The sequence below is a fragment of the Chanos chanos genome, chromosome 10 (assembly GCF_902362185.1).
Source record: "Chanos chanos chromosome 10, fChaCha1.1, whole genome shotgun sequence".
Lineage (NCBI taxonomy): Eukaryota > Metazoa > Chordata > Actinopteri > Gonorynchiformes > Chanidae > Chanos > Chanos chanos.
In genome coordinates this window covers 19,907,985-19,924,090 of record NC_044504.1, presented here as the reverse complement: position 1 = coordinate 19,924,090, position 16,106 = coordinate 19,907,985, and the positions used below count along the sequence as shown (strand labels likewise).

At 38.5% G+C, this 16,106-nt stretch overlaps 1 protein-coding gene across 1 annotated transcript; it reads right to left on the bottom strand.

Moving 5' to 3' along the window:
• Nucleotides 1-848: 848 nt before the first annotated feature.
• On the bottom strand, nt 849-15,351 carry plb1 (phospholipase B1). Its single transcript, XM_030787453.1, has 39 exons — nt 15,291-15,351; nt 13,840-13,912; nt 13,632-13,683; nt 13,445-13,516; nt 13,259-13,324; nt 12,833-12,900; nt 12,605-12,680; nt 12,366-12,461; nt 11,992-12,051; nt 11,506-11,568; nt 11,140-11,229; nt 10,969-11,029; nt 10,731-10,789; nt 10,147-10,220; nt 9,755-9,798; nt 9,207-9,315; nt 8,579-8,630; nt 8,276-8,356; nt 7,984-8,049; nt 7,154-7,254; nt 6,858-6,939; nt 6,651-6,755; nt 6,275-6,370; nt 5,904-5,975; nt 5,707-5,784; nt 5,439-5,499; nt 4,920-4,978; nt 4,778-4,845; nt 4,397-4,440; nt 4,010-4,109; nt 3,725-3,776; nt 3,288-3,368; nt 3,104-3,169; nt 2,748-2,842; nt 2,500-2,581; nt 2,002-2,106; nt 1,784-1,879; nt 1,432-1,506; nt 849-1,133 (listed from the first exon to the last, which is right to left on the bottom strand). Exons 1-39 carry the CDS (start codon nt 15,349-15,351, stop codon nt 849-851), a joined length of 3,126 nt encoding a protein of 1,041 aa, XP_030643313.1.
• Between the last annotated feature and the right edge of the window lie 755 nt (nt 15,352-16,106).

The following is a 16,106-nucleotide window of genomic DNA, read 5'->3' as shown; positions in this document are numbered from 1 at the left end:
GTTTTTTATGCTATGCTTCAGCAACAGTGAGGTACAGACCGACAGGTATTAATAGTTGTGATGATATTTTTTTTTACATCAAATCTTGGAGTCATCTACATATACAACAAAATTTGAAGCATTGGATTGTATTTATACAGTCTGTTAGTCATATGAGACCCCTCAAAGACTACATGGTCAAAAATTAAGGGCCAGAGCTGTGACTTGTGCTGAGAAAGTGACAGAAGAAATAATTTAATGAAAAAAAGACCTGTTTAATCTTATCAACAACCTATAATATTAAAAAAATTAAAACATTCAGAGGTTTCAAATAAGTATCAGATATCAAAAGTGTCCATATAAACACAATTTACAAATACTAGATACACTGAAAATGGAGCAGTTCCTACTTCAGGGGTCAGAATGCATATGTATCAAATCATGTTAGCTATCAGTCTGGTGCATCTGACTCTGAAAGGGTTGAACGTGAGATTAGTATTTGTCAAAATTTTTCTTGAGGACTACAGAGACCCATTTTACTTGAGAAGAAGGGCCTACCAACAGAATTTGATCCCAGAGGGATTATTACACCATAAACCATTCATTACACACTAATCTGAGGTCTTAAATAACGAATAAATATGCTTGTGTGCATACAGACAATTGCACAGAATCTAACTATGTGTAACTATGACAAAACAATCTGTTATTTCAGACAGAGGTGAGCATTGAAAAACAAAAAATATTTGAATTGATGGTCTTTGAAACGATGAAAAGCTTTATCATTCAGAATCTTCAAAATCCAGGTTTGGCCTGGCTAAGGCCTTGTGGGTTTTTTGCATTGTTGAAGAATCTTATTTAAAAAATCATTATAATTCAGTCCCTTTTACTCCAACCTCTCTTCTGGATGCGGCTCTTTTCCTGTTTCTGCGATCTCTGTAGGAGAAGAGGAGCCAGGTAACTCCCCAACCAATCAGCAAGCTCCCCACTGCAAGCACAGCTGCTCCCCACGCAGGCACAGAGTCTTGCCTACAGTTGTTAGGGAGAGGGGTGCCAGGCACAGGTGTGGTGGTAGGTGTTGTAGGTGTGGTAGGTGATGGTTGAGATGGTTGAGATAGTTGACTGTTGACGGAGGTAAAGATATAGGGATGATCCTGGAGGACAGAGAAAGGGAGAGAGAGAGAAATAAAGAGATACGGAGAAAGACCTTTTTAATTAAACAACATTCATTTTGTAGACTGAGTCACAATAAAAGTAGGAGAAACAATTGCACATACACTGTGACTAAGATAGTCTAAAAGACAGAGAGAGAAAGTGTGAAAGAGCTGCCTTGATTTAAAAAGTTATGACTGAAAGTATCTGGCATTCTCTGTAATATATTTTTTGTAACACAAGTTGTTTTGATTACACTGAAACATGGTTTGTTGCTATATGAATCTACTCTGCATTTACCATTGTGGGGCATTTTATTTTACTGCGGTCATATGTGAAGTTGTTGAAAGATTGCTTATCGTCCACTGGCTCCAGCTGCAAATGAAAACAAAAGGCACGGTCACCCCGAATAGAACAAAAAATCTAACTCTGTGACCACACACACACACACACACACACACACACACACACACACACACACATACTCCTTAAACCTTGCATGTTATTCACTAGCTATCTCAAAGTCTTGATTTTCATTGCATTGAATTTTTCTTTTCACTAGAAATTAAAGTTATGTTCTTTGCAGACATAGGTGTTTAGCCTCCTATCCACACTCTATAAACATATTTATTTCTTTGTTTCTTTTTCTCACCATGTTATTCCACAGAGCTATAGCCATCTGAGCATGCCCACGCTCAGCAAAGTGAAAGCAGTCCACAGAGAAGTAACTAACATCTGGCTGCCCATCCTTTGAGAAAGGAAAACGGGTGTTAGTGTTAGCATATCAGCACATAAGCACTGGTACACAGGTTCAAAAGTAAATGTGGAATTACTGTGTCCTGGTTCTAAAGTAAGTGAGAAGACACTGACCATTCCCATGGGGACTACTGAGCTGCGGAAAAATGGCTGGATGACTGCAGCAAAGTCCTCCCGTCCGTCATATCGCCCTCCGTAAACCAACTCCTTTGTCTCGATCTGAAAGAAAATGTTTCAGATTGATACATAGTTCATCTTCTTGTATTTCTCCTGATCAAAAATTCAACAACGTGTGAATAATATAGCAGGGATGTGTCAAAAACTATTAGACAGTACCACTCAGTGAACTAGAGCAAAGATAATTAATAAATATTTTTGCATATTTTTCTTGCATATTTTTCAACATGAACTGATTTAAGTAAAGTGAATTAATCAAGTACACAGTAAAGAATGAGACAGCCCTTTAAAACTGATTCACTGGAACAGCGTGAGAGGGAAAAATCCAATTGAATAAATTGAAAACACAGACAATAGGGGCAGAGTTATAGTAAACTGCTAAACAAACTGTATAAGTTTCACTGACAGTCAATCACTATCTTATGAGCCACTAACCTGGAGTTCTCTGTTAATTCTCTTCATCTCACTAAGCTCTGGAGAGTTCTCGGGAGGTTCCAAGAAACATGGACATAATATCCTGAGGGACACACAAACACACACACACACCATATACATAAGCTCATGTGAGACTTGCATCACTGACCAAACTCACCAAATGCAAACTTATTTTAACAGTCAATGTATCTTCCCTTATGAAAATGTATCAAACTATTACAAAAATTACAATGAATTAATTCACTTACTCTTGCAAGAAGCTACAGCCAAGTGTGTCCCTCTTAATCTTACGAAGGCCCTCAATCTCTAGAATCTCTACAACATTGACCAGCACTCTGGGTACCTAAACACACACACCAATACACACACGCACACACACACCAATACACACACACAAACACACACAAAGAGAGAGAGAGAGAATCAGACAACGTAAGTACTGTGACATTAATGGCTTAGCATCATAATGTGATTCATTACAAATTAATTTGAGCTGTGCTGTGTTATTCAGTATAATGGAGGTGTTATGCAGTTAGCATTAGCAGCCCTGCATGGATCCTCTGTGTGTCAAGGACCATGTGAAGTCTTTGCTGAACTAACTTACCTCCCTGTATAGAATGTCCAAACTCTCCTCAAGATATTTAGTGTAGTTATAGGGGGAAAGGGAGGCCTATGAGGAGAGAATGATAATATCACACACACACAAATCCACACACATGGATGTAACTGTAATCTATCTGTGTCCATAACTATCTCCTCAAATGATCTACATGAGGCTGTTGACTCACCCGATCCAGGCAGTACTGACACAAGTCATTTCCTCCTATAAAGAGAGTGACCAGTTTCCAGTCCTCCTCAAAGTTCACCATCTTACCCAGACACAAAGGCAGATGAAAGAAAAGAGCAAAGAGGAGATGAAAGTAAAAGGAGTGCATTAGTGGAAAATGGGCAAATGTGACTGGCAGTATTTTTACTCTTATCTAGATCACTATCATGTAATTTTATGTAACTAACTGAAGTGTATCTGTGACTCTTGCATCTAAAGGATTTGACTGTATTAAATGGACCAGAGCTACATTATGTCTAATATTATGCTTCATTGTGGTCAGTATTTATCTATATGTACATACACACACACACACACACACACACACACTCATACACACACTGAGGAGTAGCTTTCTCATGCAGAGATATATATGAGAGGAAGAGGAGGGAGACTCACTATGCTATTTTGCATAGCTGCTACCAGATCTCTCGTCTGTTGTGGTATCCCACTAAAGAAAAAAAAATGCAGACATGAGCTGAGTTTGTGTGTGTGTGTGTGCGTGTGTGTGTGTGTGTGTGTGTGTGCGTGTGTGTGTGTGTGTGTGTGTGTGCGTGCATGTACATGTGTGTGTGAGAGAGAGAGAGACAGAGTGCGTGTAAAAAGTTTACAAATTCCTTAGCATCACTGTGCATATTGAAAGATGTCTGCATATGTGCACCGTATGTCTGTATGATGACTCACGATGCTTTAGCTCCACTAATGGCCATATTGAAGCCATTGGGCCGTGTGCCAGGACCGGTAGAAAAGCCAAAGATCTTTGAGTTGAACTTCTTTAGTATATCTGACAGACAGATGGACAGACAGGGAAACACACACACACACACACACACACACACAAAATCAGTAATGTAATAATTACTGCTTTATTGAAGAACATCATCTATTTCTTTATAAAATGTTTGCAACTTTGTATTACTAATTATTCAAAGAAGCATCTCTGTTTGCCATCGCCTTTAACAATCTGATTAAATAAAAAAAAAATGTGCCATGTGTACACAGAGAACTACTTCAACCTGGAGGTGCTTTTAGTAATGTTGGATACATAATATAAGAGGACCACACACTCACTGGGTAAGGTGGTGACAGTCTCCAGCGTTTCATCGCCACCGATGCTGTCAATCAAAGCACACCAACATTTACCATAACACCCACCGAATGTTAACAACACATTATATAATAAAGAAATCAGTGAAAAGTCTGTTCCATTAGACAGATGTATGTGTATAAATAAAGTTAAATGAGAACAACAAACAGAACAAGATCAAACACAATCTGAGTACATCTTAAGAATACATCTCCCTGACAGACTTTGTTTTTGAAACAAAAGGCAGTTAAACAGATTGATAGGTAATGACACTGGTGAAAAGTCACATTTCGGATCTTCATTCCTGATTATGGGGTATATAGAATTGTGATTAAGTCTTTGAGGAGTAAGTCTTTCAGTTTTACCTCCATGATACACCTCTCTCTTCATTCTGCAGTTCAAAGAGGTTTTCAGCTTTTGCACCAAATGCAGCCTGAGAATTAATAAAGACTTTGTTATTCATACACACACACACACACACACACACACAAGCATGCACATACTTACAGTGAGTGAGTCTCCCAAAGATCCCACTACTTTGATGTCTCCTGGCCTCAATTTGTGAACTAAAAGAAAGGATTATATGTATTATATAATATAATACTGATTATATGCATATATATATATATATGTGTGTGTGTGTGTGTGTATACATATTTATTCATTTATTATATGTTATTATATGTAATATTCTTTCTGCTCCCTTTAGTGCATGCCTTTTTAGACTGAGAAAAAAGCAGAGATTTTTTTTTATCAGAATTTCAAATGATTATGTTATTCTGTTATGTTAATGTAGCACAAACTTCTCGTAGTGTGTGCCTTGTTATTTGGTGTATACATTTTAGAGAGCAGGAGGTGTGGAGAATATTAACAAATGTTTAACATTTAAAAAAAATCTATGTTTATGGAGCCCGCGTTGTGTGGCATGATATGAACTGACTACAATAAAATTATCAGCACATTTCCAGACAATTCAACCATTCGTTGATTCTCTCATCTTTCTTTGATTTCCTCTCTTGCTCTCACCTGATGTGGGTACAGAAGGAGATGGCGCTGTATCCACACAAGAGAAATCACTGCCCCAGTTCTGTAAGAGATGAAAAAAATGTGTTCGGTGACACAGAAGTGTCCATAAATACAGTAAGCACTGTCAGCATCTGAGTGAGTGCTGCCAATAAGTTTGATGTTACAATCAAAATGCAAAACAGCATGCAGAGATTTGTGATTAAGCCGTCTAAACAACCTCTGTGGTAAAGGGCAACACACAACCAATTAGGATGGAGTGGTAGGGTACCGTGATTGGAGGTGGAGGACTGGGAATCCCTGGGTAAGTGTAGTTGCTGTTGTCATAGGTTGCCAGGAAGGGCCTAGTCTTTGAGGGGAACAAGAAAAGACAATAGGCAATGAATATACAGTTGACTAGTACATATGTACAGCAACAGTGTGCTGGTGACAAATTATGATAAACACATCCTAATTTCATGATTTTACCTCTGAAGGGCAATGCAGATTGACACCATAGGCAAAGTCCTGAGTGGCTGTCTTGTTACCAAGTGGCTCCAACTGAGAGAGAGAGAGAAAGAAAGAAATAAAGAAAGAAAGTTAACATTAAAATAAATGTTGGCATATTTTGTGTAGGTTTGAAATATTCTGTAAACTTCCTAACAGACTCTCTAGCCATTTAACAGCACTACAATATTTTACAAATAATTTGACAAAAATTTGAAACAGATAAAGGAGTATACACAGCAATTATTATCACAGTTTGTGCAAAGAAAGGACATGATTCTCAAAAGAATATTTGTACATGCATTCCTGACTTATTTGGACCACTACTGCATAAAGTGAGAGAGGCATCTCACCATGTTGTTCCACAGAGCACGAGCCATCAAGGTGTGGGCCTTTTGACTGAGATGGAAACAGTCTGGAGAGAAGTAGGAACGGTCAGGTTTTCCATTCTGCAAGAAAGAGAGAAAGAGTCGGAAAGAGGGGGGGGGGGGGGCGACGTATCAGACTGCTTTGCTCTTTTTGTCAGTGTTTAATGGAAAATTTTGATTACAGTGTGGCTAAAACTGAAGAGAATGATTCACATATTGTATTGTTTAAATGCTTGGTCACACACTAACCGTCAGTACTCTGACACAGGTTCTAGAGGTGAGGATGAGCTGAGGACGATGGATAGTGGAATTGAAATAAAAAGGAATTGGGTGCGTAAAGGCTGAGCATAATGTTCTTTACCTCCAACACTGGAAGAACCACATCTCTGAAGAAAGGCTGGAGCACCACAGTGAAGTTTGAATGTGTGTCATAGCGTCCAGTATCGACCAGATCTCTCATCGCTTTCTGTAGGGTCACACACACACACACACACACACACATGCACAACTGAATTAGACAACTGAATCACAGATGGAAGAATCATACAGCAGTTTCTCTCATACGTACCTGATACCCTCTGTTGTAATCAATCAGCTTCTGGAGCTCCTGTGATCCTGCTTTTGCCTTCAGCACACATGGACAGAGAATACTAGGAAAAACAAAACATAACGTTATGCTACCGAATGCCAAAGTAAAACTTCCGAATAGGACTACAACGGTGGAAGACCCGGTAGAACTTCGTATTTCGATGAAACAGGAATCTCTCTCGATGACAATACTCACCAATTACAAATTTGAACTCATCGCATGACTACTACAGCATAATCACATCAATATGTACTTAACCAACAAGTTACACTCACTTAACAAGCCAAGTAGGGCATCCATTACTAGAGTCCTCATGCAAGGCTCGCAGTGGGGTAATGTGAAGGACTTCTACCAAATTTACCAGGGCACGAGGCACCTATGCGGGCATGCATGGAACAGAAAGACAAGTGATACTGTATATGAGATCTTGTTAATCTGTTTGTAGACAGAGCAATGCAGTAAACAGCACAAACATTCTTTGAGATTCTTGCTTGTTAAGAATAGTTTCCACATCCCAATTCTCCCCTATTGGAGCCTATCAACGCTCCACTTGGCCAGCTTGTTAACTACCGACCGATCAAACTCAAAATTCAGTTACATGCTGCACCTGCTTCTGGTTTGTTTGCCCTTTGTTCTTCAATGCATGAATACCCCTATCTGAACTGTACCTGTTTGTGATGTTTCTTGTTAGTTTGTCTCTCTGGGCTATTTGTTTGTAAATATCCTAATTGTACCCGTTACAAACCATTTCTTTCACTTAAATCTTGTACCTGTCGCTTCCGTGTTTGTTTCATTTGTTTCATGAAACTTTTAAAGACCCTGTGGTTTAATAAACTTACCCAGCACATGCATACAGCCTCCCTGTCTGCTTTTGATAATAATACAGACAATTTAAAGAGGGAGATTGCCTAATTGGACAGCCTCCACTCAGTGAGTGGTGAAGTTCAAATTTATGATGTAGTAAATTAGGATTAACTGAGATCTTATAAATGGATCATTTCAGTCACAGTACCGTCTGATTTCCTGATTTCAGACAGTATTCGCATAGTTACCAACAGGGGTCTTTGCAACGCAATTGCCATGGAAACAAATAAATCCCACCTACCTCTTTGTGTAAGATATCCAAAGCATCTCGGATGCGAAATGCCACATTATCGGGATGGTAGAAGAGCTGTCAGATGGAGAGACGCCATACAAATAATATTCTCAGCTGTGTTTCGAGCAAGTCTACTTCCATAAGTCCCTTATCATTGCTTTTATTTTAGAACGGTATAATACAGTAGAAATTCACTGAAGCTGCCTAAGAGCAGTCATTAGACTTCATTATACTGTGTTTGATGTTTGAAGTACCAGGTCAGTGGCTGGTGGACAAACAAGAGTTACCAGTTGATACTTACAGTATCAAAGCAATAGGCACACAGGTCATTGCCTCCTATGAACAATGTGATCACCTTCCAGTCATTCTCAAAGTCAATACGCTGTAAAGGAGAAGCATGGTTCAGATAATGATATTGCCTTTGGAGCACATAGTGGCTGTAAATTGAGTTCTCTTCAATTATGTCTCCGTTATGTGTGTATTTTGTGACCTGAGCAATTGGATTAAGAAACATATAGGGAGGGTAAATTATTTCTACAGTTTCTCTATTTCTGGTCAGGGACCCTGTTGAATCTGACAGATAGTTTTGTAGGATATGTCTCACCGGATCAGTCTTCATCTTTTGGATGAGGGTGCGCGCTTGGGATGCCATGTCCCTGATGACAAACATTATTTTGTGTTATACAGAATGGATGTGTGATCAAATATAGAGAATCAAAATGTTACTAACACAGTGTAAATCTATGCACATGTGGGAAAGAAAGATGTTTCGGAAGCAAAGATGAGTCTGATATAAGCACATAATCAGAGGAATGAAAACAGAACAGAAACACAAAGAAATTTTTCTGTACTGTCACATAGCTTAAGTTTCTAACGTCTGTTTAATAACACCATTGATACCATCAAAGTGCATACTGTTGATGTGTGACAAGAATGAACTGTACTTTGGAGAAAATCTATTTTTAGATTGCTGTCATCTTCTATGAGTTCAGTATTATAAACTCCATGATGCCATTATGTTTCACAAGTGAAATACAGTTGTAGAGTTTTAAAATTTAAAGTATATAATATATGGTATAAAAGTATAATAAAGTATATAATGACTGACAGCAAACTGATCATTACTGGAAACTGTTGCACTTGCTGAAAGAATCGTCAATTGGTTGGTTTACTGATTTATTGATTGACTGACTGATTGATGGAAAATCTGTATAAACAATAGCAGGACCTACCTGCTCTGGGCTCCAGGCACTGCCTGATTTAGGAAGGCCTTTGGGGAGGTCTCACTTCCAGTTCCAGTGGAAAAGCCAGTCAGTAGTGGGTTAAACTCCCGTAAAATATCTGCAAAACAGAACATTTTGTACTGATCTGAACAACGATCCAGCTTTCTACATAATGGATAAACAACTTTCAGACTGTGCCTTGAAACTGTTGAGCAGTTGACCTAGACAAGTCTAGTTTTATTTTGCATGCTAAGGTAAGGGATATGTACCTGAACTGTGAGGGCATTTGGAACAGAGTTTGGCATCCTGAGATTTCACATAAAATCTGATGTATTCATCTGATGTATTTTTGTTTTAATAACTCTAATAACTTCTAAATATTTTAAATACAGCATATCATTGCTGTTTATATCTATATATATTTACATACATATGAGAATGTGGCTAACATAACAGCTGCTCGTTTAGTAAACGTTATGATAGGCCTTCGCTGGGATTTTGAGCTAGTATGCAAGGCTAAGCATAAGAGACATATAGGGGAGAGATATAGGACTTACTGGCCAAGGTTGTAACATTAGCAAGGCCCTGGTCACCTCCAATGCTGTAAAAAAAAAGATTGAAGACAAAATACAATGTTATGGATATCAGAATAGAAAACATTGAGCTCTAATGCGTCAATGAGTTAATTTTATGTAAACCACAAGTATGAATACTTCATTGCTCATTGGAGTAAATCAATTTATCAGTTTAAGTTGATGAAGAAAGGGGCTAGAAGGCCATGATGGATCAATGGTGGGCCATTTTAATATTTACCGCGGTGAAACTGTGTACACGTCTGTGTAAGTAAATAGTAGACTTGAAGAAAAACAGGGGAAGAGAACTGGCAGAGAAGAACCTAGAAAAATATGTCTTAATTTCACAGTCAAGTTTCGGCTCTTAAGTCACGAACCTCCATGACAGACCCCTGTACTCTGTTAATACGCCCAGGAGATTACTTTGATGTGCACCAACCCCATTGGCTGCCTGCAGGAAAAACAGGATATGGCATCACAAACTGACTTCAGAGTATGAGAAGGTACACTTTCTTGCACGGATAGATTCTTTTCACACTATCATATCATCTACATTATTACATTATCATTTATTATTCTGATAAATTTTTTCTGGTTGTTATGGTAACTTGTACCGATAGAGGAATTGGTGTTAAGATTTTTGGCCAAGTGAACCATCATTTCAAGATTATTTTAAGTAAGGTGTATAATGGTAGTATACTGTTTGCTGTCAACAACAACAAAACACAGTAGTTTATTTAAGATATTGATGTCTTCATCCATCCCTACATTTACCCACCCTGTGCCTTACTGGTCTATGCCCTAAAGATGCTATCCTGTTGAAATTTATTTTAATTTCCTAAATGTAAAATGCAAAGCACTTTTTTCATGAACATTACCCAAGTTCTATTGTCCAAAAATGCAAGGAACTTTAAATCTAATATGATCTTTCATGTTGTAAAGAAATGTTGGAAGGACTCACTGTGAGAGAGTCCCCTAAAGCTGCCACCACTTTGATGTCTTCTGGCCTAAGGGCATGAACTTCAAAGGACAAAGGGAAAAAAAAGCTCTTAAAAATACATTTCCGATGATGCAATGTTCACTACTACAAGAATTTCCCATTTGTATTTGGCACTGAAAGTAAAGCCAAGCTGATTTTTCTTTAAGTAAGTAATAGCAGTAATTTTACTATTTATTTTTTTAATGTGTGGAATCCTCACCTGAGGTGGGAGGTGTAGGGGACGGGTTTCCAACGGGACACATGAACTCAGTGCCCATCACCTGAAAAATCACAGCATAATATAAGACACCAACAAACACACAAACACGTGCGCTCGTGCAAAAACCAACATGCAAATATAACGCCCAGACGAGGTATGAGGTGCACTCACTGGATTAAACAGAGGAGTTGGCTCATGTTGCTTCTCTCTGATGTCAGTTTGGCTCTTAGAGTTTTGATGTGTGCGTAGGTAAGGCCTCTCCTAGTGTGTCCAAAAAAAGTGAATATTCTCACACACATATAAAGTTTCTGTATACATATGCATACATATATTGATAATATAAGCAGATAAGAAAGGTATTGAAGCTATATTTCTATATTTAAGATTTTGTATGAAAATAATATGTATGTAGAATTGTGTAAACCCTATGAGTCAGTCAAAACGTCAGTCCATTAGACACAACATATTAACATTGCAGGCTGGGACCGGGTATGTTTTCCCTAGTTCAAAGGATGGCCATGCCAAAGTTCTCCTCACCTCAGAGGGGCAGGCAATGATGTTATTACCCAGCGTGTCAGGCTGTTTGCTCATTGGCTGGAGCTGCAATAAACACAATCATAACTGATTAGAAACAGCCCATCAGAGGAGGCAATCAGTCCAGTGAAGTCAGAGGACTGAGGATCAAGCCATTTTTAATGCATGTGTTAATGGTTATAAATAGGCTACTCCCTCGCACAAAAAAAAAAAAAATCAGTTGATAGAACCAGGAATATTGAGATCTGTTCTTATATGAGAGACACTATCTTTGCTATTTATCAGCAAAATCTCAAGGATGCATCTGGATCACCAAGTCATTTCATGAATGGCATTGCTTTTATTACTTTATTGTCATTTTATGTAAGACATCATAGGCAATTCATTCTCATTCACCCTCTTTATCACACGCTTATGAGGACCAACAAACAATCATGGAAAAGTGTACTTCATCTGTGGAGACGTGGAAATGGTGTGACGATCACTCACCAGGTTTGACCACAGCTGAAGAGCCAGTTTGTCCATGATAGGCGAGGAACTCTTCTCTTCCTTTGGGGACAACAATAGAGCACCATATAATTAGACTCATCTGTGTATCATCCTCCAACAATACCTTCAACTGTGTATGCATATTGTGAAGTAGTGTCCTCAAACACTAATTAAATATCAAAATTAAACACCCTTCACTGACCACAAATTTGTTAGAATTAATAGATGACCTGTAGTAGCATTATGGAACTGGTTAAACAGACTGCTCAAAACAGATGAACTGTAACCAAAATAATTATAAATCAGGTGAAGTTGAAAAAAATTTAATATGACAGGTGTCAGCACGTATGACTGAATCATTAAGTGTTTTTTACAGGGTCGATGTACGCTGGGGTGGACTGTAGAGCAACACTGAAGTCCATCCGTTCACTGAACCAGATACGACTCTCCAAGAGACCACCAAGAAAATCCTACAAAATCAACAAATAACACATAGTTACACACAGACCGAGGGCAGTGTGTACACACACACAGACATCCAGACCCAGACACACACACACACACGCACACACACACACACAGACATCTACATGCACATATTCAGTTAAAGTACCTGCATGGCAAACGTGAGCATTCCTCTTTCCAGTTTGTGTCTGTTCTCGGTGTAAGCCGCTTCACACTGGCAAGCGCTACAAGTAAAGGTACACAAAAAGTGCTTGACATGACATCGTTGAAAGCTTTACCAGAACATATGAAAGGAACATCATAATACCATGAGTTCATACAGTTCGAGTTAATAGCTAAGGGTAAAGAATTGTTCTGATGAAGAAAAACAACTGACCTCTCATGGAGAAGATTGGTCTCAGTCTCGCCACCCCACACAACCACGTGAATCAGGGTGTGATCCAGCTGCACAGAGGAGAGGCATAATGTACATTTAATGAACGTTTTAAGTGGGACCGTTCAAAGTCAGTCCTGGAAGGCCAGTGTGTACCAAGGTATTTGAGTTGACCTTTTAATCAGTACTTGAGTACTTCAGTTGTGTAGGCCTGAAGAGCAGGTAAGAATATTGTGTGGATTGCTAATTCTTTTAATGTACTCATTAACTGCTGGGTTGTAACAAAAGCTAGTGCTCCTCTGACCTCTAACTTTATTCTAGATCCAAATGAAAGACTTACGCTTTGTTAAATTATTTGAACAATCATGCCCTGTGATGTGTTATGCATTTTGATAAATGTGATTGATAAAAACAATCAGTAATCCACACCGTTCTCTGCAGTATGTCCAGGACCTCTTCCACTTCCTGCACTGTTGAGTCCATTGCTTCTTTGACCTTAGAAACACAGAGAGGGAAAGTTCAGAATAGATGAGGGGAACATGCTGCAGATCCTGCTGGATGTTCTTTGAACGTGAAGGGCAGCAGAACAGTGGGATCAGTGATCGGCTATCTGACCTTGCCATCACAAACACAGATATCATCCACCGGAACAAACAACAAGAGTAGCTTCCATTGTTCCTCTGTGACCTGAGAGAGAGAGAGAGAGAGATAGGAGGAGAGAGTGAGCATATGTGCAGATAAGATGACCTGTTACATGCCTAACAATTATGAAGTATCATGACTCTGCAGTGAGAGCTATTACCTTGTTACGGAGAGATAGAACAAGATCTTCAGCTTGGTTTAGAAGACTCCTGCTGAACATACAGACACAGAATCCTTGCTATTAGAATACATTTTGCTGTCAAATTCATGTCTGGGGGCTAGTTTGTGTGTGTGTGTGTGTGTGTGTGTGTGTGTGTGTGTGTGTGTGCGTGTGCGTGCGTGCGTGCGCACGTGCATGTGTGTTTTACCTTGGTCCTGAGCCAGAGCTAGTGTGGTCAGTAAGGAAACTGGACACAGAAGGGTTAAACATAGAGAGAATCTCTGAAGGAGATGAAAAAAACATTGTTAAGTCAGCACAACATACACACACACACACACACATAATGTACAGTGTTTCAGTAAGTTCAGTATGCCTATTTTATGACCATTCAGTTATCTGTGCTGATACCAGTCTTCATTATAAGACAGATTTCACTTTCTCTTATCTGTCTTTTGGGAAACTGTTGCACTGCCCTTGACAGTCTGAGAGAAGGCCAAAAGAAGGACAGTCCCTAGCAGAAAATTGTGTAATATCAGTTGAAGCACAAAATCCTACCCTTTGAAACTCACACGTTTTTGCTCAGCCTATCCCCAAAAAAAGTCTTATTGCTAATTATGGAACTAAGTACAAGTTTTCCTCTCCGCACACTTATCAGTAGTAGAATGTTGTCTATTACCTCAGAGTGCGCATGCAGAGGTCTTGAGACATTTATTTTAAATTACTTAACAAGTGTTATCCATAAATTGAAGAAAAAACAGTGCAAATTCATAGTCAAAGGGCAGGTTTCTGTCCCTCAACATGCCAGAGTCTGTCATTTAGGTCTTGTGATTGTTAATATCCTCATGAACTAATCACGCAAATGTGATAAGCGTCTGATGAAGAAACCAATCAGATGCTCAAAGTATAACTGTATGTCTATAAAGATAAAATATGCATAATCTTTAATTAGAGTCATTTAAGAGCAGTTAACATTAAATTAGTAATATCATTAATAGATGTGATGTGTGGTACGATTACATAACTCGAGAGACAGAGTCTAGCCTAAGTGAAAGTCAGAATTTTGAACTAATATCACAAATATGGGCAAAATGAACAATCTGCAATTGGCCATGTGTCCATTTCATCAAAAGGACGTTCAGTACACTTGTCCCATATCATCCTTGGCCTTGACCAATTTATCACCTCATAAATGAATTATGAAGGTTGGGAATGAGATTAGATTCAGTCACTGTAGATGCTATAGAGATCAGTTCTATTATCAGAACCAGAAATAATAAGGAAATGTGAGAAAGGCCTTTGTTGCTCCTGTAAATCATTTGTGGCTCAGTTATAAAAGAAGATCAATGACATGCAGCCGCATTACACTGTAAGTTCATGCATATTGGGAGTTGCATAATCAGCTAAGAGTGCTAGCACAGGCTCTTTAAAGCTTAGTTAACGTTGTTCTCAGAATCCACTTAAGTGTGTTATGATGTGCTATCATGACTGATAGGAGAGCAAAACAAGTGGAGAATTTTTAGAAGAGTGATCTACTTGTGTAATTTAACTGCAAATGGACACCCAATTTCTGTTGTCATCATGGAAAAGAAAATAAATGTTACATATCAGGGTGCAGATTGTACTCTTTTTTTCTGTTATCAGGACAAAAAAAAACCTTACCAGTCAGTCTGTTCAGGAGCCTGGCTGTCTCTCCGCTGCATGGATAGACAAAGGTAGCCATATCAGAAAGGTAAATATACCTGGCTTAACATATTGGCAGTCCCCAACTATATGAAAGATGTTTTTGTATCAAAAATGTTTTCTTTACCTGGGTGAGTTTGACATGCCCAGCACAGACACAACTGCAACATCTGAAGGTCTAACAGAGTGCACTGAAAAGGAATAAACAGATACTCAAAGAGCGGCTCAGAGAACATACTTACATAATACAGAAATTATATATCAGGAATTTGAAAATACAAGTAAGGAGACATGACTATCATTACTTAACACATTAGACACCAAAACATGTTAATTAAATAAGGAATTTGTACAAAATATGGATTATGGATTACATAATTGCAATAATGATTTGGTTTGATAAGATAATATGTTTGAATTTGTTTAATCTGAGAAAATAGATGTTTAATATGGAGTAACGGAAGACCCACCATTGACTGGAGGAGAGAGTGAGGGAGCAGGTTGAGCACAAAGCACAGGCTGATTATTGATGATCTTTTGGGGCAATACACAGAAATACCCACGTAATGAGGTTTAGCACATGTCATGAGGTAAAGCATATTGCAATGTATTAATACATACATTTTTAAAAAATTCAATCATGTGAAGTTTCATGAGTGGTAATACATGAGAATACATCAATATAGATAGAGAGAGCAGAGCCACAAACTGTACCTCTGATGTAGGTCCCTTCAAACCTAGAGCAGCATCTATGTAGACAAAGAAAATGTCATATGAGAATATATCAATACACAT